This window comes from Branchiostoma lanceolatum, chromosome 10, assembly GCF_035083965.1.
Source record: "Branchiostoma lanceolatum isolate klBraLanc5 chromosome 10, klBraLanc5.hap2, whole genome shotgun sequence".
In the NCBI taxonomy this organism is placed as follows: domain Eukaryota; kingdom Metazoa; phylum Chordata; class Leptocardii; order Amphioxiformes; family Branchiostomatidae; genus Branchiostoma; species Branchiostoma lanceolatum.
In genome coordinates, this window is record NC_089731.1 from 13926973 (window position 1) to 13950312 (window position 23340).

Below are 23340 nucleotides of genomic sequence, written 5' to 3' on the forward strand. Positions count from 1 at the left end.
CACTAGATAAAAGAAAAGGGTTCATTGCATAAAATGAGCCATACAAAGCTGAAACTTGAATAATCCTCTTATTCTTTGTTATGTGTTTTATATTTCTTTTCGCCCTGTCGCTCCAATTTTTTTTAGATCCCAGAAGCAACAAATAAATTGGTGTGGCCTTACATTTAAAAATAAGAGTTGAGTTACTACATTGATGGAGTTTAGACTATTAAGTTGCTGCATGTATTCAACTATAGGGTTGATAACTTAACAGTATACCATATAGCATAGCCAGGTTTAAAAAATCATCATACGCATTTGTTTTAAGTGACATTTCACTTTATTTGACATGGTAACTTTCATTACTAGCCATCATAATCATAGTAGGACTCTCGTTATCAAATCCAAAAAATACAAATCTCTTTCAATTACATCCTTGGTTCCACATCAAAATGTATGATAATCAAACAAGTTGATACCAGACCTTCAATTCTTAGTACATTAACAATGTATCTCAGCTTTTCGAGTCCAAGTTACCCATGACAATATTCCAGTATACAATATATGTACAACATACTCTTGTGACTTTTAATATTATTTGAATATGTACAAAATAAGTGACATCAAAATCCCAAGGTCCTTATTACAAAGTGCATTATACATTAACAGAAGGCAGACCATACAGAACATCAGGTTATGATTTCAAATGTTAAACATCTAAAATGGAAAAATATATATTTTTGATGAAGTTTCTTCAAAAATATACAATCTAATCTATGGTTCCTATTTTCTAGCTTTGTCGACTTGTTCAATTGTCAATTAAAAAAAACAGGCAAAATTATGTTTTTCACTTCAAAAATAACTTAATTGGGAAAGACACTGGAAATGTGAAAAACAAGTTCACTCTATGCTTTGTATTTCTTTTGCAGAAAGTAGAGTTTCACATTTCAAATAAGACAGCATGTGTTTCTCCTCTATATGATAGTATTTTTTATCCTTCACTTTACAGTTGAAAAGACATTTCAAATTCCACTTTGATTTTCTGAATCCCCATGTCTTTCAAAATTCAGAGTTAACAGAGCTAAAGGTAAAATTTTCTTTAATCAGTATTTTCTATTAAACAAATAAAGTCCCTCTCAACTACTAAACAGTTTCAAACACCGAGTTATGTAACAAGATAATCAATAAGCACTGTTCAATAAAATTTACTTTTGTCTGAAGTACATTATACACTTACATTAAACATGTTTCAGCTTTGCTGAGATAGACAGTCCTCATAAAAAACTTGATGGATTACAAACATGACAGTACCACTAGTATGATAATGAGAAAACACTGTGTATCCATCATCTAATGATGCCAAATTTTTGTCTGAAGAAATAAAACATATTTCTACAATTGAGCTAACAAGAGTCTAACGTTGATCATAAGTTAACATTTTGGTCTGTTACATAGTTTCCCTTATTCTGTATTTCTTGTCATGTTATCTCATCTATCGGAAATCAGTTGAATGTAGGGCACGAATAGAGTTTACTTCCGTTGCCAAAGTCAACTGAACATACCAAGACTTTGTCAAAGACTGCATGGGACATGTTTGTCATCATTAACTGACACAAATACTTGAGAGAAACCTAAACATACATTTGAAATATATCTGAATAGAAAATCAAAGGATTTGTCAAAATCTATAAGATTATTGCTCCAAAAGCTATCTTTTTGTGACAACCAAGAACTTTGTACAACAACCAACAGTTACTTTTTTTCATGTTTGTTTTTTCAATTTTGTTGACATCTTTGAGAGGAAAAATTCTGAGTTCTGTGAGGTGAAAACATGGATTTGAGAAGTGCATATTCATCTTTGACTTTAAAAATCATAGAGAAGACATACCTTCTGAATGTACATATCACTGAAAACATTGCACAGACATATTTACATATGGCAGTGACTTTTACAAATTGTATTATTATTTTTTTTCTTTATACATTTTTTCTTAAGTATTCTGCTGGAATCAAAGTATTTGAATAGCCATATAGTTCTTTAAAATATACAATAAGGGTCTACCTTCTGTGCAAATATAACCTCTAGGGTCTAGGACACATCTCCATCTTATCTTTTTCGCCACTATCATAATCACCACATACATACAAATCTTAAATACAAGTATCAATGGTATTCACATCTCTGGCAACTGTAGCCATTTATATTTTACAAAATAGACATCTGTGTAGAAAACGGAGAGCGACCTGCACTGTAGATGAAAAATGCCTGCATTTTAGACCATGCAGGGTCCACAGGGTGGTCGACGCAAGGTGCCCCCTTACTTCCTCCGGCCCCTGCAAGTTTTTTGTCTTACTCGACACCAAAAACGTGTCCTTTGTAAAGACAAAAAAGCAGGCAGAGGCTTGTATTGCCCAGTAGTCAGTCTCCAAACTACATAGTCGCACGTGTGTGCAGTTATCAAACATTTCAAGTCGTTTCCAATACAAGCTAAGAACGCCAACAAGGCACTAACAGTTATAAAAGAGTTCTTTCTTTTCTTTTTAGAGATAGACTTTCAGTCAATGAGAAGTCTTTCATGCCATTTCTTCCGCCCTGTCAGTAGAGAAATTTAAGTCAAAGAAATGCATGATTTTCCAAACTAAAGCTGGGGCATGAGAATTTCCAGCAATTTAGTCTTTCTGGTGAGAATGGGAAAACAAGATATTTTCTCTTGCCTTCGACCAAGAGTTTGAAATGTAGATGGTAATGGCTTGTATGGTAAATTTATCCTTCTTCCTACTGGGCTAACCCTTTGACACTAACTTTGCCTTTGTTACACGGCAAGGCAGCAGGGAGAAGGTTAAGAAAACATGTTTTTTCAAGCACTTCCTGGCGCGAGGCTGACTACTGGGCGCTGGACTTTACTTTTCGGAGGGTACAAGGGACACCCCAACAGCTGAGAAGATTATCATCATCATAACCCATGTCTTACACTACTACAAGTCACTGCTGGAGTTACTTGTGGTTGGGCTCGAATGTCTCTTTGGTGGTAATCTCTTCTCGACGGGGTACTCGTCGCTGTCCTTACTGTTGTTGCTCTGCGACTTGTCGTCGGACTCCTTGATTGAGCTGGAGCTTCGCGACGACCTCCCGTTGCTGCCGTTGCTGTTGTCGCCCCAGTTGTCGCTGCTGTCCTTCGCGGCGCTCCTCCCGATGTCGCCCGGAAGGTTGGCCATCTCCGTCTCCGACTTCTGCGAACTGCAGGAGGATGAGGGGAGGTTGGACTCAAGCACCGACTCCATGGTGGGGGAGATGACGGTCTGGACAGAGAGGTGCTTCCTGCTCGGCATTCGCTTCCGCTTCTTTGATAGACACTTGTCGAGGGCCTCGTCACAAGCCTGGTGAGAACACAAAAGTTTCCAAGTTTAGTACATGAGGTCTTGACAAAATTTTGCACAATTGAAAGTTGGTGTTACTGCAATTCTTGATTTGTTAATGGTTACTTGATTTTAGCTACATGACTTTAATGGTCACTAATCAACCGCTAAAATTTCATCATCGCAAACACTTGAGACAGTGATGCATTATATTCAGGGCTGTCTCAAGCTTTAAATTTTTTTCTATCCTCCTCATTGTTTGGGAGCCCATGTTGTTGATTTTCATTGTTAAATCTTTAGAAAATACATTTTCATCAGATTCATGTCAAGTCAAGTCAAAGGATTCAGTTATTTTTCGACAGACGGGGAAATTCGTATCTGTCCCAACAACCGAATTTCTGTCGTGGGGCAGAAAGGATGGAGAGAGTCCTGATTTTATTCAAATCGACTAAAATGATGAGAAGTACTCACAGCCATGTCAGGCATCTTCATTTTGCCCCTGCACATCTTCACATCCTCCAGCTCTCCCATCTGCTCGGAGGAGAAGGCCGGCTGATTCCTCTCCATGGAGCGCAGCTTGTCCTGGTCCTGTTTCAGGACATCGTCGATCTCTCTGTGGGAACACAGTCAACATTGTCTGTTAGTTACTTACCCAAGGTTACCACAAAATAGTCTGAACACAAGGCAAGTCTAAGTTTTTGGGAAAAGGGCACTTGACACGACTTTCCTCATTCCACCAAAGTGTAAAAAGGGGTATATTATGTGTGTGGGTCATGACACCAACAATAGCTGCCTGTGTCCCACGTGAATTGCACTGTTGCAATTTTAATGAAATCAAAATTAAGTCTAAGTTTATTGCAAAACAGTTGTAACAGGTACAATGTAAGGTAAGGCCTTGTATAAGACTATGTATACTGGCTAGTTACATTAATCTAACTTACAGTCTACAAGTAGATTCTACTAGCTACACAATATTGACAGAAAGACAGAATGAGGGTTTGTATGTATACTGACCTTCTTGGCAGCTGGTATGTCATCATGACTTTCTGTGTTGTGTTGGCCATCACGCGCCAGATGGGATCCTGTAGAGACAACGACAAAAGAGAACCTCGGTCAACACTCCATGCACCTTGTACTGTACATACCACGCCACATAAAATTTGTGTCAGTACTCACTCACACTACACACTCACACTACACACTCACTTACAAATTATTCTATCAAAGAGTTTGTAGGCTTGATTGACATATAAATCAAAGTCTACCAAACCAGATATGTGTCTTTATGCAGCTGACAAAGTGACATAATAAAATGATTTCTTCAGGCAGTGTGTTCTCTAAATCAGCTTGTCCAGCATAATATAATCAGAGCAACTACATGTAATAAAGATTAGGACAATAGCACTATAGATATCACTATCACAAAAATTGTATCTGAAAGCTTACCTGCAGCACATATCTTTTGAAGTTCTCTCGTTCCCGGCTCTCCATTTTTCTCTTCTGCTCCTGTGTGTTGGAGCCTTCTGAAGAGGTGAAGCTCGGGTCGGACCCCAGGTCGGGCGTGCTGCTGTTCCCGTCGTTCGACTCCGCCAACAGCAAGTCCAACATCGAACTCGTGTCCAAGCTGTTGTCGTCCTCTTTGTCCTTGACCTGTGTGGTTTTACAGACCTTCTTGACCGGCGCGAGAACCTCCTGGTCTGATTGTAGTTTGCGGTGGGGCGACTGGTGGCACGTGCTGCCCGCCTGCGCCGCGGTCTGACGACTGCCGCCTTCCTGTAGCTCCTGCTGCATAAGGTTCAGCTGGAGGGGACTGCTACACTGGGAACCCACGCGCTCCGATATCCCCGTCGTCGGGGCGGGAGGGGGGACAGCCGTTGGAGCGGGTTCCGCCGATGTGCTGCACGGTGGGACCATGGGCGTTGGGTTCAGGCACTGCGCCGACACGTGGGAGAGCGGGGTCTCCATCTGCATGGTCGGGCCGAACGTCCCCGGGTCGGTGTTGATGTGGAGGGGCTGCATGCCACCGCCTTGGTGGAAGAGCGGGCGCTGCGGGACCTGCGTCCAGATGCTGCTGCCCTGCGGGATCTGTGTGGACGGTGTCGTCGGCACGGTGAAACCCCCAGCGGAGGAGAAGCCGTAGTGAGGGAAGAACCCAGAGTACATGAAGTTCTGCGCCATAGGCATCATGGGGACTGACCCCATCATCGGTTGGCCCGTCGGGGGCATGCCTCCCTGCATGAACTGGGGGACGGGCATGCCGAACGGCATCCCAAACATGCTTAAGTTCATCCCCATCTGGTTGGGGAACACCGGCACCTGCATCTGTCCCATGGGCATGCTCTGGTTCTGACTCGGGTTGTGGATCGGTACGAACATGTTCTGCGCCGTCTGCGCGTCCACCATCGTGGTCTGGGGAGCCACGGAGGACGAGTTGCTCATGCTGGCACGGTGGCGGGGGATACCGTTGCTGATCTGACAGTGCTTGCTCAGCTTGTTGGTGACGGTCTCGTTCTCGGGCGTGAGAAGCTGGCGCTTGTGGCCATGGCGGCGCTGGAAGTGGGGTAGGAGAAGGTGGTTGTAGCCCTCCTTTAGCGTCTGTTCGACGTAGGTGCGCTCCTGGTTGATGGTGTGCTGGCTGAGAATCTCCTGGGTCAGACCCACCTTCTGGTAGGAGGAAGGCGGGGGGAGGGGCTCGCCCACCTCCGAGTTGGTCTCGTTCTTGTCGCTGAAGTCGTCGACGATGGGGATGTCTTCGCTGTGGGCGGGGTCCAGAGGGACGTGGGAGTCCTGGGACATGGGCGCCATCGTCATGACTGCGCCGCTGGTGGTTACGGCAACGGATCTCGTCGACGTCTCAAGAGCGGTCATCACACCTGTTGGGAACACAGTGAAGCAATACTCGTTAATACAAGACATTGCGTGAAGAAAAATTCACAAATTAACCTCACTGCTGAGTAGCCTTCTGGTACCACATTTGTACTGGTTATGGGGTTGGGCAGCAGGGAGAAGGTTAAATACATCCACAATTGCAACAGTGTGTAAAACTAAAGACTCCCCCAGCAGAAGGAAGGTTAATACCAAGGGATGTTGTTTAAAAAATTCTTCTTTAAAGATGAAAAAATCTGACCAACAATGTCTCTTCAAATTAACCTTTAGTACTCTGAAGTAGCCATTTGGCACCCAATCCCTAACAGTTACAGAGTTAGGCAGCAGGAAGAAGGTTACACATACTCAAAGGTCTTTGAAGACATTTTTCTCCTAGTTCACATAGAGTTCTCCTAGCATGTCGAGTGCCAAACTGACCTGTCTGAGAAGGCAGTCCCTCTTCAGGTAGGAGGTTGGAGGCCTCGGCCCCTCGAGGCAGCTCGGCGGCTTGTTGTACGGCGTCCATGGCCGTGTTCAGGTCCTGCTCCTGCTGCTGGTCCTCCTCCATAGAGGAGTTGGAGAACACGTCGGGGCAGCTCAGAAGGTATCTGGGGGGAGGGGGGAATGATGTGTTTAGTCAAAACGTTTGTCATTTTCCTACCAGCGCCATTTAAGGAGGTTATGTTTTTGGTATGTACATTTATGTATTTTTGTGTGTACATGTATGTATGTGGAAAAACAGAGCATAACTCAAGAAGCATGGATGGATTGTCATGACATTTGGTATATACATGTAGGTCTTTTCCCATCAATGAAAAGACTGGATTTTAGGCCCCTTGGCTTCTTTTCTTGGTACTGCAGCAGAACTTCCAGTTTTGATATCTTGTGTTCTGGGAAAGCTATGGTCATGATTTTTGGATGGTACATTTCTATTATGCATGGGAAGAAGTGGCACAAATTTGGGCCCACTAGCAGTTTCCTTTGGAACTGCAGGGGTACTTAACTTGTTTTCTTTTAATGTCACCACGAAACAAGACTCAGGTTCCACTTATTAATTATGCTGTATCATCCAATGCAGCACCTCAGTGATGCTTTCTGTTAGCTTTATTCTATTAGGACTAATGTAAAAAAATAAAATCAATGAAAATGCTAGACTGAATTTTTTACCTGTGGATATTTTGAGCGTAGTTGAGCTGTTCATAATTGGGCAGAGCGGCCGGGTTACTCGGAGAGTAGACGTTTGACGACGAAGACGTTCCTTTGGCATCTTCCGCCTCCTTCCCAGGCTTATCTGCCATCTTCTTCACCTTCTCCACAAAGATCTGTTGGCCGCGGGCCTTGAGGATGTGCATGTCCATACATTTTTCCTGAAGGGGAAACATGAAAACATCTTCAATGTTGTCTTTGTCCACTAATATTTGTCTTGCGAAAACATCAAGTTAGAATACATGTGCATGTCTATTTTGCTTTATTTTGAATAATTGCTTTTCTAATAACGTTTTGCAAAATGGAAAGGTATTTTTTAGCAAACAGATCATTGTATGTCAAAGCCATTATACCATTACTGTATGTGATTTATTTTGTAATATGAAGCATTATACCATATTTGAAAATATGTAAATGACAGAGCTACGTATGAAGAACTGCTATTGAGGTCAGTCACGTTGGAAGCCAGGCATTTTCTTTGTTTACCACATTCCATCCCCTACCATACATGTACCTTCAAAGGCAGTAATTAAAGCCACATTCACAATAGCTTAACTTTCTCTCATTTTTCCAGCATGAAATATCTCCAGATATTTGTAGTCTCTTTAAACCACCCACATGGATTAATATCGCAATAATAACTCAAAACAGATTTATTGCAAATTCATGCCTGAGGGCTAATTACTATAATAACAATATCAATACGTGTCACATGAAAGAATAGTGAATAAAACCATGTGAGAAATCTATGAAAATACAGACCTTTTCTTTCCTATCAGCCCACATACAAATCCCACAAATTTCATGCCCCACTAAACGTTGACGCATTCATGACGGCCATATTGCAATGGTGGAAGATAATTATGCAAATGAGCCATGGATAGAGACCTCTTTCATAGGACTGTACCACTATGTGAAGATTTTAGGGGGAAGTCATTGAAATTGAAAAATTGAAATCCAAGTCAGCCAAAATCCATCTACATTCTTTTAAAAAAAAAAATATATATATATTTTGTTCTACTCCACATCCAACACAATTTGCATATGGCATATTCATTTCACACAAACGCAACGGATCTTTGCAGCTAGCTTAGGTAACCTTGCCTGCAGCAAGGAGTATGAAGGGCGCATATATCATTTCCTCTCGTCTTTGAAGCACAAACAAGTACCGCCAATCAAAGTGCACTTTCACGACAAGAGTAACCTTTGAAGTAATCCATCTGCCCTTCACGCCAGCGAAAACCTCCCTCACTGTGGCTGTTTAAGAGAGGAGGAGGCTTTAAGAGATCACTTAACTCCGCACAGCGGACTCTAACTGTCGCACAGGGGGCTCTAAAGAATCAAGTCAAAGCACTCTAAGGATTTATACTGCAGCTGGTTCTGAATCCCTTTGTCTTTTCGCAGGTTAGGGATGGAGAAGGCCTTACATCACTATTCAGGTTAGGGATGGAGAAGGCCTTACATCACCATACATTAGCCTTAAGAGAAAATGAGCACCTTTTGCAAATTTGCATACCAAGCTTATGTAACAGGAATGATATCCAACAAGATCTCACACCTCTCTTGAGTTTCTTAGACGTCTTGCTCATTGATTATGCAAATAAGGATTCAATTGACATTACTTGAGTACATTGATCCCTTCCTTAGCTGAACATTACCAGCAAATGGGAAATATACAATTGCGAAAACACAAACAGAATGACCAAAAACAAGACCTCCCCATGAGTTAGTAGCCTCATTTTATGGCCAGTAATATTGAAGGTATAATGTAGCATGTTGATAATTACCTATAAATATATATAACTGTCTAAACACGAACAGAATGATCATGACCAAAAACAAGACCTCCCCATACATTAGTAGCCTCTTCTATTGACCCCATGACCTGGAATGTCTGGCATTTTATGGCCAGTAATATTGCAGTTATAATGTAGCATGTTGATAATTACCTATACATGTATAAGACTGTGGAATGATCATAACCAAAAACAAGACCTCCCCATACATTAGTAGCCTCTTCCATTGACCTCATGACCTGGAATGCCTGTCTGCATTTATTATGTAGATGTTGATAATTACCTGCACATCCACTGCATCTTCTGCAAACTGGTCAGGGTTCTCAACAGGGTGGACCAGGTGGTGATCAGGTGTAGCTAGTTGTGGGATTGTCGTCTGGAACAGAGAAAATACAATACAGCATTCCAAAAATAGAAAGACTACCACACAATAGCATACAGTTGGCATTCATAGATCTAGTAGAGAATAGTGTTGCCACAAAGACCTTATTCCCCCAGATACCAACTTTCTTTAATTCAAACAGGAATAAGCCGCTTCTGTTGTTACACAGATTATGTGTGACCTAATTTCTTTGCTCTGTTGTGGCAAGACCATCCTATTTTCTTTGCAGTTTGACTTGAGATTTTCATTTTGACAGAATAAAAGAGTTGGCCATCCATACTACAACCTTACTGTACATGAAACAGAGAAACCCTCCTCACTGCATGAGAAAAATATGGCTGTTCTTACCTGAAGTAACAGTTTGCAGATGGCCTGTTCCATGGCTGCAATGTCCTTCCTTATATCTGGGTGCCCGATCCACGCTTTGATGGGGTTTCTGAACACGTCAATTTCTTGCGGACCTCTGTTAAGGGAGCCAACAAGAAAACAACATTCACAACAAGATCGGATAAAGGTACTAGATAGCAGCTGCTATTGCCATATTAGGTCAACGGGACCACCGAAAACGGAAAGGCTGTCCTTTCACAGAGATGATTTGACTGACATAACTATATTCTTCTAAAACAGTCTTACACAGCCAGCATAGAAAGAAATTTTTTGCTTTAATTCATGTTACCATATTTGGTTGCAAAGTATCAAAAATGAAAACAACATTCAAATTTATAAATAGTCAGTGTATCTGAAAATAAACTCATGTTTACAAATAGACTCACGACGCAATCACAACATAATTGGATTGCACGTGTACCACTTCAAGACCAATGAAATGTTACTATAGTTCGCAGACCGTATTTGGCAATCCTTTCAAAAAGAAGCTACTTGTTTACAGGGAAAATGTGAAGTACCTTGTGACTCGGTGTTGTCCAATGACAAAGTCGATCTTCCGCGTCCACGGGTTGATGAAACTCGACCAGCTGGTTTCTATGGTTACCTCGTTGCCGTTTCGCACCAAGAAGCGGACTGGTCCCTCGTTGAACGTTTGTCCCATGGGAGTTTTCACAACTGTCAACGGCAAAAGGACATTGTGATTATTACTACAATGAAAACGGTCACAGTTTAATTTGTGTAGACAATCGGGGTGAACCTATCATGAAATTTTCAGTGTATTCAATCAGTACACCAACAAGATACACCCACGTGTAACATTTGTATGAATGATGTACATGAATTATGAAATAGAACCTTCACAATTTTCTTACCTTTTTCGTGCACACTTAACATGATGGGGGCGTCATCTTGATTGATGAAGTCAAAGATGCATCGACCAATCAGATCTTGCGGAAGATACCCCGTCAGGGGAACGGCTCTGGAGTCTACGTCACTGAAGTTGCAGGACGGAGTGTGGCAGCTGAGGAAAGTTCTCTTCTCAACGGGAACTTCTCCATCTTCTGTAGCAGGAGACATAAAAGTTCATTGATCAGAAAAGTGTTGAACATGTTCAAGCATTTCACTATCTTTTTGTGGGTGAACAATTTTTAAAAGTCTTGAAATGTCCTGTGCTTAATAAACTTATCTGTGTTTTTACTATGACTATCAAGAGGATATCATCAATAAAATCAAATTTGTATGGCCTAGCTGTGGATGTTTTTAAAAAAAGACGTAAAAGGACAATGAAATTGAGAGTTTTTCAGTGTTCTCTTCTGGCTCACATCATTATTACATTGTCCAAATATGAGTCTCAAAGTCCTTCTACAACAACAGCTTCTTTCCAGACTGTAAAATCATGGCAAAAGTCTTCAATACCAATGTTCACTGCCATCTCCTAGCATTATGTGTCTTAGTTTAGTGCCGAAAGGTGGTCTTCAGGCCTTGCACTGAGTAAACTGGTAAATGAAATTACCTTTGTAAGCTGACTTGACGGGAACAGCCAGGGCCAGGCAGCAAAGAGCTGACTTCCCCTCTCCTTCGTTGTCCTTTGGCGGCATGACCACTCGGATCTTGCGCCCCGTTAGACGGAACGGGGTGAAGTTGACCTGGGCGGGCGGATCGGACGCGGCGGCGGGCTTCGTGTCGTGTCTGGGGTGGCAGAGCGGAGGGACAGACGGAGGCGCAGGAGGAGGACAGACGGAAAGGCAGGACAAGGAGGCAGGACATTTGTCTCAATATGGGGGACCACAATGTACAGCTCTGTGAGCGTAATACTGTGGTCCACCGTTACGACTCACCACTGTTGACACATAATACACAAGAACTTGGTCATCGAGTGTGGTAACACAGATTTGACATATGCTTGCCCAGCATAAAGACAAAAAGTCCACTAGTATTAAACACTGTTCCGAAATCAGACAACTTGTTGGTGCCAATTGTATGCCAACAAGTTGGGTATTGCAATTTCTGGTCAAATTTTGTATCTGTATTTCAGCTCAGGCAGCACATGTCACAGGTACGTTGACACAGAGGGTGGCTTGTTCTCACAAATTTTTTAACTTATCCAATCTTCACATCATACAGTTCTATCTTAGACATTACAGTATAAGCATTTATATTTAGATTTACGAGAATGCTTCCAGCTCATACAATGGGGCGTGCCTGCACTCGCACCTAGGTATGCCCCCTTCTCTCCTAGAGGCTAGGGTAGGCAATCCCCACTGGATGAGTCTGTACTTCTTTATACAATAACGAGTACATGTTTTCAGCACAGGCCAGAAAAACCCAAAACACAACATTCTTATATTACTGTTCAATCCGTCAGATTTCGAGAATCGTGTTTTTGAGAAGTGCTTCCGGAATTAAGTTCTTTGTGAGAACAAAATAAGATGGCAAACGACTGTGACACAGACTCCAGAAATCAAAGGTGCAAACAAGAGAGGGGATATCGTGCTGTGCCGCAGACGGCATTGGAGCGATTTTACTCCAACGAGGAAAATCGTGAGCAGAAACTGAGCGACAAAGAAGACGCTAGCAAACACACAAAACAGCTCGGCGTTTTTCCCAAGTGTTGCTCAAGGGGAAGGGGAACACAGAAGGGGAATTTGTGGCGGCTGACAAAATATCAAAGGATGTTGGAAATTTCCAACAAATGCTGTAGGGGGGAGGGGTGCAAATACTCCACAAATAGGAAGGACTTTGCACTAAGATGCTTAACATAAGTATGTGGACAGGATGGGGGGGTGGAAATTTTGGGTGTCGTCTCAAAACACATACAAAAGGACATTAAGTAAGTAGCATGCTTGGTAACTTTTACCTTTTATGAAGTATTAAAGTGATTATCATTTGGAATTCTACAGCAAAATAATGTCTGTAAAAAACATTCTATGATAGCGACTTGACATCAGATTTTGACAGTAGACTTTACAGTAAAGACAGTAAAAGTGTGACTTTACAGACAAAGGAGATTGTTTTCTTTTTAATTTTGATCTAAGAAAGAACAAGGGTTGGATCTTACCTGATAAAACAATAGAAGGAGGAGTTCTTCTTTCCCTCACTCAGTGCACCTGTATCTCCATCTGTGGGAAAAGGTAAGAGATAATCTAATTAGTAACTTCATCAACTAACCTGAACTATGTTAAGTTTGCAAGATGTCTAGAACAAACTTTCAACCCCCTCCCCATAAAACTGTTTTTAAAAAACATGCAAATCATTTTGAAGTCAAAACTTGGTACATAACTACAATTCATCATGGTCTTGAATTTCCATTGCTTTTTTACCCAAGTCATTGCCTGTTAAAATAATTCACTACATCGAATAAAATGGCAATGGAATACAAAATTAGTATAATTGTGTTTTCTGACAATGTAACAAAGTGGGAACTAAAACACACAGTATTTAAGCCTTAGTGGTGACAATAGCCAGGTGGTCCTTACGTAGAGGTGGCCATTTGTACGGTTTGACTGTAGTTGATAATCCATACATGGTTGAATGACACATACCTCGAGTACATGTTGGGAGCCCACTACGGCTCATCGAAGCCATGTGTGAGTAGAAGGTTGGAACATCCTTTCTAGCCAGGAATGTGGCGAACTTGCGGCCCTGCCAGTTCTTCGGCGTGTAGCCCAGAAGCTTCTCGATCATGTCTGACGCGTGTAGCACTGTCCCATCCACCACGGAAACAACCACAAGGAAGCTCTCCTGAAGAACATCAATATACACAACTTTAACATACAAAATTATCGTTTTCTTTATATTTCATGTCACTCAAAACATTCAGAAGTAATCTCCAAATATTATCCAGTTTTAGGGATTAAATGGTCTTTAAACATATCGTCTACTTGCACTGTAACGTTTTGCATACACCTTTTGAGATTACACCTTCAAGTTTATCGAATGTCATTTTAGTCAATTTGTTTCCCATTTACACTTTCAATAACACAATCTGGAATAATCTTCGATGGTTAACGCAATTACGGTGCTGCAGTAATCTGTGCACATTGTCGGCAGCGAGCGATGTACAGTGATTATGATGATTGCACATGTAGAGATAATTGCACACCCTCTGCCACTACTCACCATGTTCTGAAGGACCACATTTTTACTAAGAGTACAGAGGGAATGAAGACTGTACGTCGGAATGGAGTTGTCCTTGGCGGAGGGGTCCTCTTCCTCTTCGGGAAAGGGAAGGTCGAAAGCATTCGATGCTGTAGAGGTGGGAAAAGGATAACAATGAATACAGAACACAACAAAAAGCGTGCTTAACATACAGAAAAAATCTTTTTCTTGAACCTTTAATTGAAAAGGAATAGTCGAACTTATCCAGCCAACTACCTGGTATAGCCAACCACCTCCAGTCAAAAGCTATATCAAAACAGACCAGTAAAATTTTACATAAATTCAGACCATCTGTTTATCAACATCTAATATAATATAGTTGACGACTGTGCCATACAAAAGGCAAAATCAGTTAAACACATTGGTATTGTACCTACTTACTTGTACTTGTAACTTTACACATAAATATATGATATTATTTGTTTTGTCCATTAATACTGTGCCAAGTACAAAATGAACCATGAAAACAGTACACACAAGGCCTATCCACCTACCAAATACAAAAAGACAATCCATCCAGGCATTCTCAAGTTATCGTGTACACAGGCACACACACAAACACACACACACAAACGCTGACCAAAACATAACCTTCTTGGCGAAGGTAATGATATTTAACTTACAGCTGATTTTCTTGACACACTCGATGGCGTGCGTCAGAGCTGCGAGGGTGGACGGTTTCCCGTCTTTCCCGTCGTTCAGGCCCGAGGCGGGCAGCATGGACTTCAGCTCCTGGATGGCGGCGAATAGCTTCTCGCGGTTCTTCGCCTTCACCGACTGCTCACTGCTACTCAGGGAAAAAAACAAGACAGGAAAAAAGACATTAGTTAAACAACAGAAATTAATGGATTCATTCAAATCAGTCAAATGCTTGAAAAGGGAAAGAAACAACTTTATGGTGGATGGTGATTCAACAGATCAATTGATTCATTCAAATCGGAAGAGTTACCAACAGTTTTTTAATAAATGTATTTTTACAGAAATAGTTTTAAAAATTATATCTCTTTACCTGCAGCCACTTGTAGAGGGTTGGTCATCATTGCTGCTACCACTGAGCATGCTCAAAGTTGCACTGGAACAGCAAAATAGTAATAAATTAGTGTCTAGTTTGGTAATCATAGTTGGTCAAATACAGATACTAAAAGCAGATACTACACTCACAAAAAGGAGTGGAAATACAACATGTACAAATCTGGGAGCTTTGCCAAGGGTGCGTTTTCGAGTACCAACCTTTTAGAGTCAGAGGTTTCTGAAGAGCCATAGTTGGAGAGAATGTTCGATCCCCGCTCTCCGTTCTCGCTGTTCTCCACTTCCATTGGCTGCTCCGTGCCGCTGCCGCTCTTGCCGTTGGACGAGCCGTTGGTGGACCCCGTGACGGACAAGGCCATGTCGTCGGAGTGCTCCCCGTTGCTGCCATTGCCGTTTGACGAGCCATTACTGGCGGACTTGGAGCCCCAGTACTTGTCCTTCTTCTGCTTGTTGGTCTGGCCGCTCTTGGACGGCGTGGCAATGTGGGAGGGGGATGCGGGCTTCTTTAGGAAGTAGTCGACTGGTTCTTTGTGCGCGGTGGGTCCGCTGCTGCTTGCGTTAGCGTTGATGCTACATCCGCCCAACTCCTTTCCATTGTCTGAAGGGCTGGAGGCTGGCGTACTGGCTGGAGCTTTGATGGCCGGTGTGAGGGACTGTTTCAGAGAAACTGTCTGTTCTGGATCAGTGTCCTGCGCCTGGCTGGCCCCGCCTTCACTCATCGGTTCCTCTTGGTTGCATGCCATCGGAAGAAAGATGTTTTCCAGGCTCAAACTGGGAACAAACCACAGACTGCCACCAACCGAGACGAAGTATCCTGCAGACAATTACAAAGGGGAAGACAACCGTCAGAGAAAGAGAACATACACGAGCCGACGCAACAAGCGCTTTTCATGATGAAATTATGCATTAAAATGTTATCAAACAAACTGTGGAATCTCTTTGATTTCCACAAAACAAGTATTTATCAATCAGTACATCAAGGTCATTCGATGTATCTTCATCATCCGTACTTTCTGGATAGGCACAGGAATTCGAGCTACAATTCCATGCCATGACTGCCGACTAACGCAGACTTCTATTTTTGGCATGTTTGTATTAGAGGGGACTTGATTCAATTTCCCGAGTGTCATTCGCTTGCTTTTAAAACCCGAAAGTGTGCTCAAAATGGAACCACCAGTAATGGAATATTACTACTCCATCAGCAATAAGTACTAGTGGTAGTAGCTCTCGGTTAGAATGGACCAATCCTGACTGTCCATCACAATTACCAGTTCAACCAATGACAGCAAGGCAATTAATTGTTCGACCAATGAGAGAGTGACTGCCTCTCAGTCCAATATTTGCATCTTTATGTCCTGATTTTGTATTTCTATATTTTGACACAAGCAGGTCACTTATCACAAGTTTCCTCACTCCACTCAGGTGAAAAGTAGTACCTAGCTGGTGACTTCTTCTCGGATGGGAGGTAAAGCAAAGACGCACACCTTGAGCCATAAGTCAAGCATGTACTTATTGACAACAGTATTGGTCAATGCCAGTGTAAGCGTATCAACCCTATCTGCCTTGTCTTATTCACCTTATACTGTACAAAATCCTTACGTTTCTGCCTTGAAGGCAGTTTCCCAGTTATGCGATAAAAAAAAAACAGAAAAATAAATCTAAGACACAAATTGTCTAGTCACATCTATCAGTTTCTTCATAATTCATTATCCATGAATTCTGAAATAGCTGCATGTAGCCTAAAGGCTGGAGAATGTTTGCTTCAAGTACCGTTTTGATCTCAACGTATGTACACCTACTGAGCATAATATATGTGCCTATGGCGATACGTCATGCTTTATATAAGCTGTCCTTTGGCGGATAAATTTAGGATAAACCTGATACTCTAAGCAAAGTAACATTTTGATAACTGGAGCTTTCGGTCAGACTGACCTTATCGTAAGCCAATGAAAACATTGTGCCAAGGAAAATTAAGCTTAAACTGGTTCAAGACAACTTACGAAACATCGAATCAATCGAGTCCTCAATGTTGTACCATTGGCAGAGACATTTTTCATAAATTTCCTATAGAACCTTATGGAATGGACTGGAGTACTCGCCCAGCCCAACATAAACTCTAATCACAAACTCTGAACTCTTAGCTTAAGACGCGGATCTTATAGGCAATATGCCTCCTATCCGAACACTATGTTATGTTATGTTATGTTATGAACCAGACCTGAACCTAAACCTGGACTGGATCTGATTAACCTTCAGCACACTGAAGTATTCATTTGGCACCCGATGCTCTGTTGGTTACAGGGTTAGGCAGCAGGGAGAAGGTTAAGTTGAACTGGTATCCACCAGTAGTAAGCATGGTTCCTCCAAGATGGTTTTCCCCCAAATATTTCTTTCTATGAAAACTGTACTGTTGATGCTTAGAGTTCAAGTACTAAATATTTGTATTACAAGTGCTCAAAGAACTGAATTTGCCCAATTAACAAAATCCACATCATTTTCACAACAATCAATCAGTCAGCACCAAGGCCAAAACTGACTTAAGGATCAGCAATTTAGTACTAAACATGCAATATTTGTTCCATTCAGTGTTTGTATGACCAGCCTTTGCATTAATAGTGCTCAAGGAATTAAATTTGTCCATGGATTTGCAAAATCCAAACCAAGTTCACAGCATTCAACAAGTCAGCACCAGGGCCAAAACCAACTTCAAGATGTCAACAATTAACCACAAAGATTTACCAAAAATTGTTTCCATAATAATAAATCCATTCTTAGAGTTCTTCAAGCCAAGTGAACATTTTCCTTAGCACAAGAGCTGAAACATGACACCAAAGAGAATATTTCCGTCGGCTATAGTATTAGGAAGGAAGGGTGGATTGCAACAGCTTGAACAAATAAAGTGCACAAATCCTTGTTCTAGAAAAAAATACCTTATGCGCATCCTAAATTGCATGAGAAAACACAATGAAGTCAACCTAAAATCCTGATATTCTGTATCTTTTGTATCCTAATTACCCATAATCGTTTAATGGGTAACAATTTATGAAAATGACTCTAAAAACAGTTTGCTGATGCCTAAATGTGGTTCCAATACAAAAGAAAGCAAGACCACATGTACAAAATCAGTAGGTAAACAACACGTCACAGTGGACATTTCAATCTAGTATTCATGATATTCACAAAATCATAATGTATTTAACCATACTTGAAAATTAACGACTACCTGTTTACAATAGAGAGTACCGCAAATATTGTGCGAGCTTAAACCCATCAGCCAGTACCCTTGGAAAAGCGGGAGATTTTTCTCGAATATACGAACATCATCAGTTCTGTATATGTTATACCGATGCTGTTAACAACATGACTAGATTGCATCACATTAGAAAAGAAGAATGGCAGTATCCATACTCACTGTGCGAACTTGAAAACATGGTTTGAAATGATTCTTCCATGCTTTTCCTGTGTGGACTAGAAGATTTCTGAGCCCACCTGTTTTCACAGCAAACAAAATGCAACTAATGCCGTATAGGTAAAAACATGCGTTATATAAGATACACTACAACGCGTTACATAAAGCAGAGAGGCTACTGACCTTTACGATGTATGCACCGTACCATATTTGGAAGGCGGCAAGCTTTATTTTATTGCCGTATTTCTATGAAGCTTGCGGATACAATTAGGGATGGGAGAGCAAGGATTGGGGATGCAATTTCAAATTCATTTCCCTCCTTGTAGTCAGATTGTTTTCTTAAGGGTTGTGACGTAGCTTTTGTGGGTTGTGACGTAGCTTTTGGGGTAATGTAATTATAAAGTATTTTACTATAGCTCTATGCATGGGAGGTGGCATCAGTCAGACTCTATTAATTCTATTTCTATTAATCTTTTCACAGAAAGAACCAGAGCAAAATCAAACAAAAACTGCTCTGAACACACAACAGCTAGCCCCCCTCTCAATATCTCAAACCATTCACCAACTGCGTCAACTTCTTGCAGGTCACTCTACTCTAGAGTTAAGCCAGGTCGTTAAGACTCTAATTTCCAGAGGCAAAAAGGCTGGAATGTACTTCGAAGAGATACCGCTTGTTAGTGTCAGGTTTTTCCAAGGTAATTTCCTGGCCTGAGTCCTGACGTAGGTCTGTGACGATCTCTAAGATAAGGACGTTTCACCCACGCAGACTTCACCCACGAAAGCACTACGGTTAAGATTTACGCACTGTTCACTATCAGGACAAGCCTTTGGCTCAGGACTAATCCATATAATCCACCCAGATGATAAAGAATTAGATAAGACTCTGATCCCATTTCAGTAACCATTTTTCTTCTTCTAATGACCATACCAAGACAATACACAACTTAGGTGGCAAGGTCATCTTGTGCTTTGGGTTGTTGACTTAGAATCTAAAGGTTTTGGGTTCGGGTCCCATTGGCTAGCCTGACTAAGCTAAGAATTGTTAGAATTCAATTTTTTTTCCAAAGGTTGTTCAGTTTTTCAGACTAGGTTTATCTAACACGTCATGTTTGATTTTTCTTGATGTGATACTAGCATTTCCATATCTACATGATAAGAACTAATGGAGCATCAATTTGTCAAAGCCAACCCCAATTTCTCTGAATCATCTATCCATCACTAGACTAACTCCCCTGTTTGTGTGTGATTTTAACCTTTGAGGTGGTTTCCTAGCGACAAAGCGTAGACCAATCTCAGTCTGCATAGAAATGAGCTATACTGAACGTTATATAACATGCCGCGTACACGTGAGCTAGCGCCGCACGTTGAATTCCTCATACCCGCCGCCTCGAGACAGCTGAGGTCTCCCACGTCGACTTCAAAGGTCGGGCCTATCCAATGGCAGAAGGGCATCAAAGGGGTTTACACTTGTGAGTGCATTTCTGCTAGGAAGAGGCTACATGCATGTGGACTTCTTTCCCATGTCCAGCTGAAACCGTGCATTTGTTGCCTAAATCAACATCAGACGATCTTCTGTCATTGGCTCACGAAAAATGCGGTGGCAAAAGAATCGTACGACAACCATGACCATGTTTTGGGTTAAGATTTCCCGACATCCCCCATTTCAGCCTCCAGGGGTTAGCCTAAGGGGTCACCGTTTCCAGCCGTTATATAACATGCTGCGTACACGTGAGTTCAGAAGCACATGTTGATAGCCTGGCATATGGCTTATACAGAAAAAAAACATTCCGGCCATACAAATCTTCTCAACATTAGAAGGGTGGAGAAAAAAAGGTAAAGCTAAAACTAGACAACAAAAGTACCCACCAAAAAAAATCATCCATATGAATATGATACAACTCTATTTTGTTAATTTTGTCCTTTTGTACCGTATGGGTTGTATTAATGGTAACCAAGTATATTACCTTAGAATCATGAAACGTTTGATAAAATTAAGCCTAACATAATTGATTAGTCTACATTATCATTTTCAATGATTACAATGATCTTTAATGTTATCTTTATAAAAAAATATAGTAATTAAACTAATAGTAAACAGATCAACTCCAAGGATGAGCGGAGTGTTAGTTTTGGTTTAGGTTCAATGGTGATCTCTCCAGCACAAATTTATGACACCGGGAATATAAGCCTTTAATGTATTACTGATATACTAAAGAATTGTTTCAACTACAAATTTAAAACAATGCAAAAACCTCCATTCCCCCTTCTACAACAAAATGAAGTCGACACGAAAATAAATGAATCTATACAGTACTACAGTACTAATCAGACATTAATCATGGTGTCACGGTTAGGGGAACGTAAAACGTAACATCCATACATAGCCATATAAGGTAGTGGCTGTCCTGAACACTTGCTACCCCCCACCAAGGCTTTTACCTATCTTATAATTGACAGAAAGCCTGCAGTTTGTTTAACTTTCACTAGGGGGCACTGTTAACAGTTGCAATGACAGCCATGCATGCCTGTACATGTGACCTGGTACTACTACTTCAGAGAAAGAGAGAAAAGGGCAAGAACTTAATTGAACAACATGTAATCTGTGGTATTACTTTTCATAAGAACATTGTTTTACCTGTTCTTATCATATTAACTGTTAGTGGTATGTATTGCACAAATTAAGGGTTTTATTGCACAAATGCTGTTTGCAATGTTAGACTAAGAGTGAGAAACATTTTCTAAAGAAATTCAAACAATAGGCACTAAAGAGGGGCTTATAAGGTTTTGCAGACATTCTAATTTACTCCATGTCGAGCCCCTAAGTAAAGCCCCAAAATGAATTTCAAACCCTGAAAATGTATATGCATGGCTCTTAGTCTTAAGTTAGAGGCTTTCACAAGCCGATGACACTGAAACCATATCCTCTTAAGCTGAGGTGATCGACTTTGACGATTCACTGGACTGATCAAAATTGGCCACCCGAGTCAAATAATTCACCAGGGCAATTTGTTCCCCTCATTAAGCCAATTCTAACAACTTCGTCAACAAATCAAGGAGTGTGGCGGAGACCGGTAATTGATCACGATTGCTCAAGTGAAGAACACTACCGAACTTGAACAAGCACATTTACCAGGATGTGCTAACACTGGGGCGGATGTCACACTTAAGTACACGGTATAGACCAGAAGTATCTTCTTGACAATGGTATATCAATTAGGACCGCACGTACATTGTACGTATGAAAAATGATTTTTATAACACCCCAGTGTCTGCAATGGCCCCAAAATCAATTATCTCCAAAAAAGTGCCCAATTTCTCCAACATATTAAAGCAAACCCACATAAAGAATACAGGGAAAACACTAAAATTTTCTTCCATTTATAAGCTACATTGTTTGATCCGACAAATGATATGAAATTAGCCATTCAAAATGATTTACACTTAAGCAACCATATGCAAGATAATTCAAGATAATTCAAGGCTCTTACTAGTGCAGCGAGAGACTCACAGTCACAGACAACCCACAAATAACTCTCCCAGTTAACGTATATGTGGACACATCTGAAATAATTCTTTAAGCCTCTAAAACTGACGCTGCTAAAGACTTACAGACATTTACAAGCCTTTACCTTTTCATTTCTAAGGATAATATCCACAAATTTGTTGGCTGACGTTCCGTAAAACTTTTTCTCCAAATTTCATCATACCCTTTCAGGCATCTGCGTCATTCGATTTTTGATGGACTGCCAAGCAGAAGGATGAAACTTTGCCTCCATTTGTTATGGATTGCGGGACGCAACAAAAGGAACGGAAGCCTTGGATGGAATGAGTTTTCAATACAACAAATTCTGCTTCATAAGAGAAGTACTATTGTACCAATATGAAGTGATAATCTCTAATAGCAACCAAAGTCCAAGAGTAGAGAACCCGACATTATGATTATGATTATTTTATCATCAATTCCATACCGTGCAAGACATACAAAACATCCTTATGTTTACGTTATTTGCAACCGTCAAACAAACAAACAAACAAACCGATAGCAAAAGACAGCAGTATAAAATATGCTGTGACGTATTGAGGCATTAAGGTTTTGCCTTAAGGGGGTTTAAACTTAAATCCACACCTTCAAAATTCCTCCTTATAAAACAAAGGCAACTTCTACTTGTTCTAGTCCAGGTTTGTTAGCAAACTACTGAGTTTGAATGTTTATAAGCTTTTCCGAGCTGGCCATAATGATATTTAAAAGATTCCCTACTAAGTACGCATTTCAACACCACATATGACTCCACAGTAGGAAACATGTGACCCTAGCGGCCATCATGGAACTGCAGCATATTGCGGAAGCTTTTCCAACCAACACGTACACATCTTAATCCTTAATTTCTACGGATTGCGACAGAAAATTAGACAAAGCAACCTAAAGCTCGCTGCGGAGGTTTATCACGGGCAAACCTGTTGGAAATTTCTGCTGTAATATTACCGTGAAGCGATATACACGGTGAAAAAAACAACCTAACTAGAGCGGTATGCCCCGCAGCCATTGTGAACAACATTGCAAAGCACGCCTCGCAGAAAAACACCGTTTTCACAAGAAAAACACTTACGAAGAGGAGCGTAGAGTTTTCCACTGATTCCATGGGGTCTCCTTCGCAGGATGTGCGGAGAAGATGAGCTGAATACCGGTAGGAACCGTGAAATATACGGGAGAATGTCGAAGAGACGTCTGTTTGTTAGCAAGGATGGTTCAGCACTACCTTCACGCCATTGAA

General features: G+C 41.2%; 1 protein-coding gene across 1 annotated transcript; it reads right to left on the bottom strand.

The window, feature by feature from the left end:
* Nucleotides 1–300: 300 nt before the first annotated feature.
* On the bottom strand, nucleotides 301–23340 carry LOC136442942 (period circadian protein homolog 1-like). The gene is made up of 18 exons (XM_066439985.1): nucleotides 23176–23340; nucleotides 15361–15973; nucleotides 15140–15202; nucleotides 14754–14917; nucleotides 14092–14219; nucleotides 13515–13713; nucleotides 13031–13091; nucleotides 11486–11661; nucleotides 10845–11033; nucleotides 10491–10647; nucleotides 9934–10048; nucleotides 9487–9579; nucleotides 7369–7568; nucleotides 6640–6809; nucleotides 4783–6209; nucleotides 4351–4418; nucleotides 3808–3949; nucleotides 301–3357 (listed from the first exon to the last, which is right to left on the bottom strand). The coding sequence occupies exons 2-18, from the start codon at nucleotides 15900–15902 to the stop codon at nucleotides 2956–2958; spliced, it is 4296 nt and encodes a 1431-aa protein (XP_066296082.1). The 5' UTR covers nucleotides 15903–15973; nucleotides 23176–23340; the 3' UTR covers nucleotides 301–2955.

Coding starts and splice junctions, on each gene's coding strand:
- LOC136442942 (XM_066439985.1), bottom strand. CDS start 15,902: ATGGCATGCAACCAAGAGGAACCGATGAGTGAAGGCGGGGCCAGCCAG. Junction 11,034..11,485: donor CGTCAAGTCAGCTTACAAAG/GTAATTTCATTT, acceptor CTCCTGCTACAG/AAGATGGAGAAGTTCCCGTT. Junction 9,580..9,933: donor TCTGCAAACTGTTACTTCAG/GTAAGAACAGCC, acceptor TCTCTGTTCCAG/ACGACAATCCCACAACTAGC.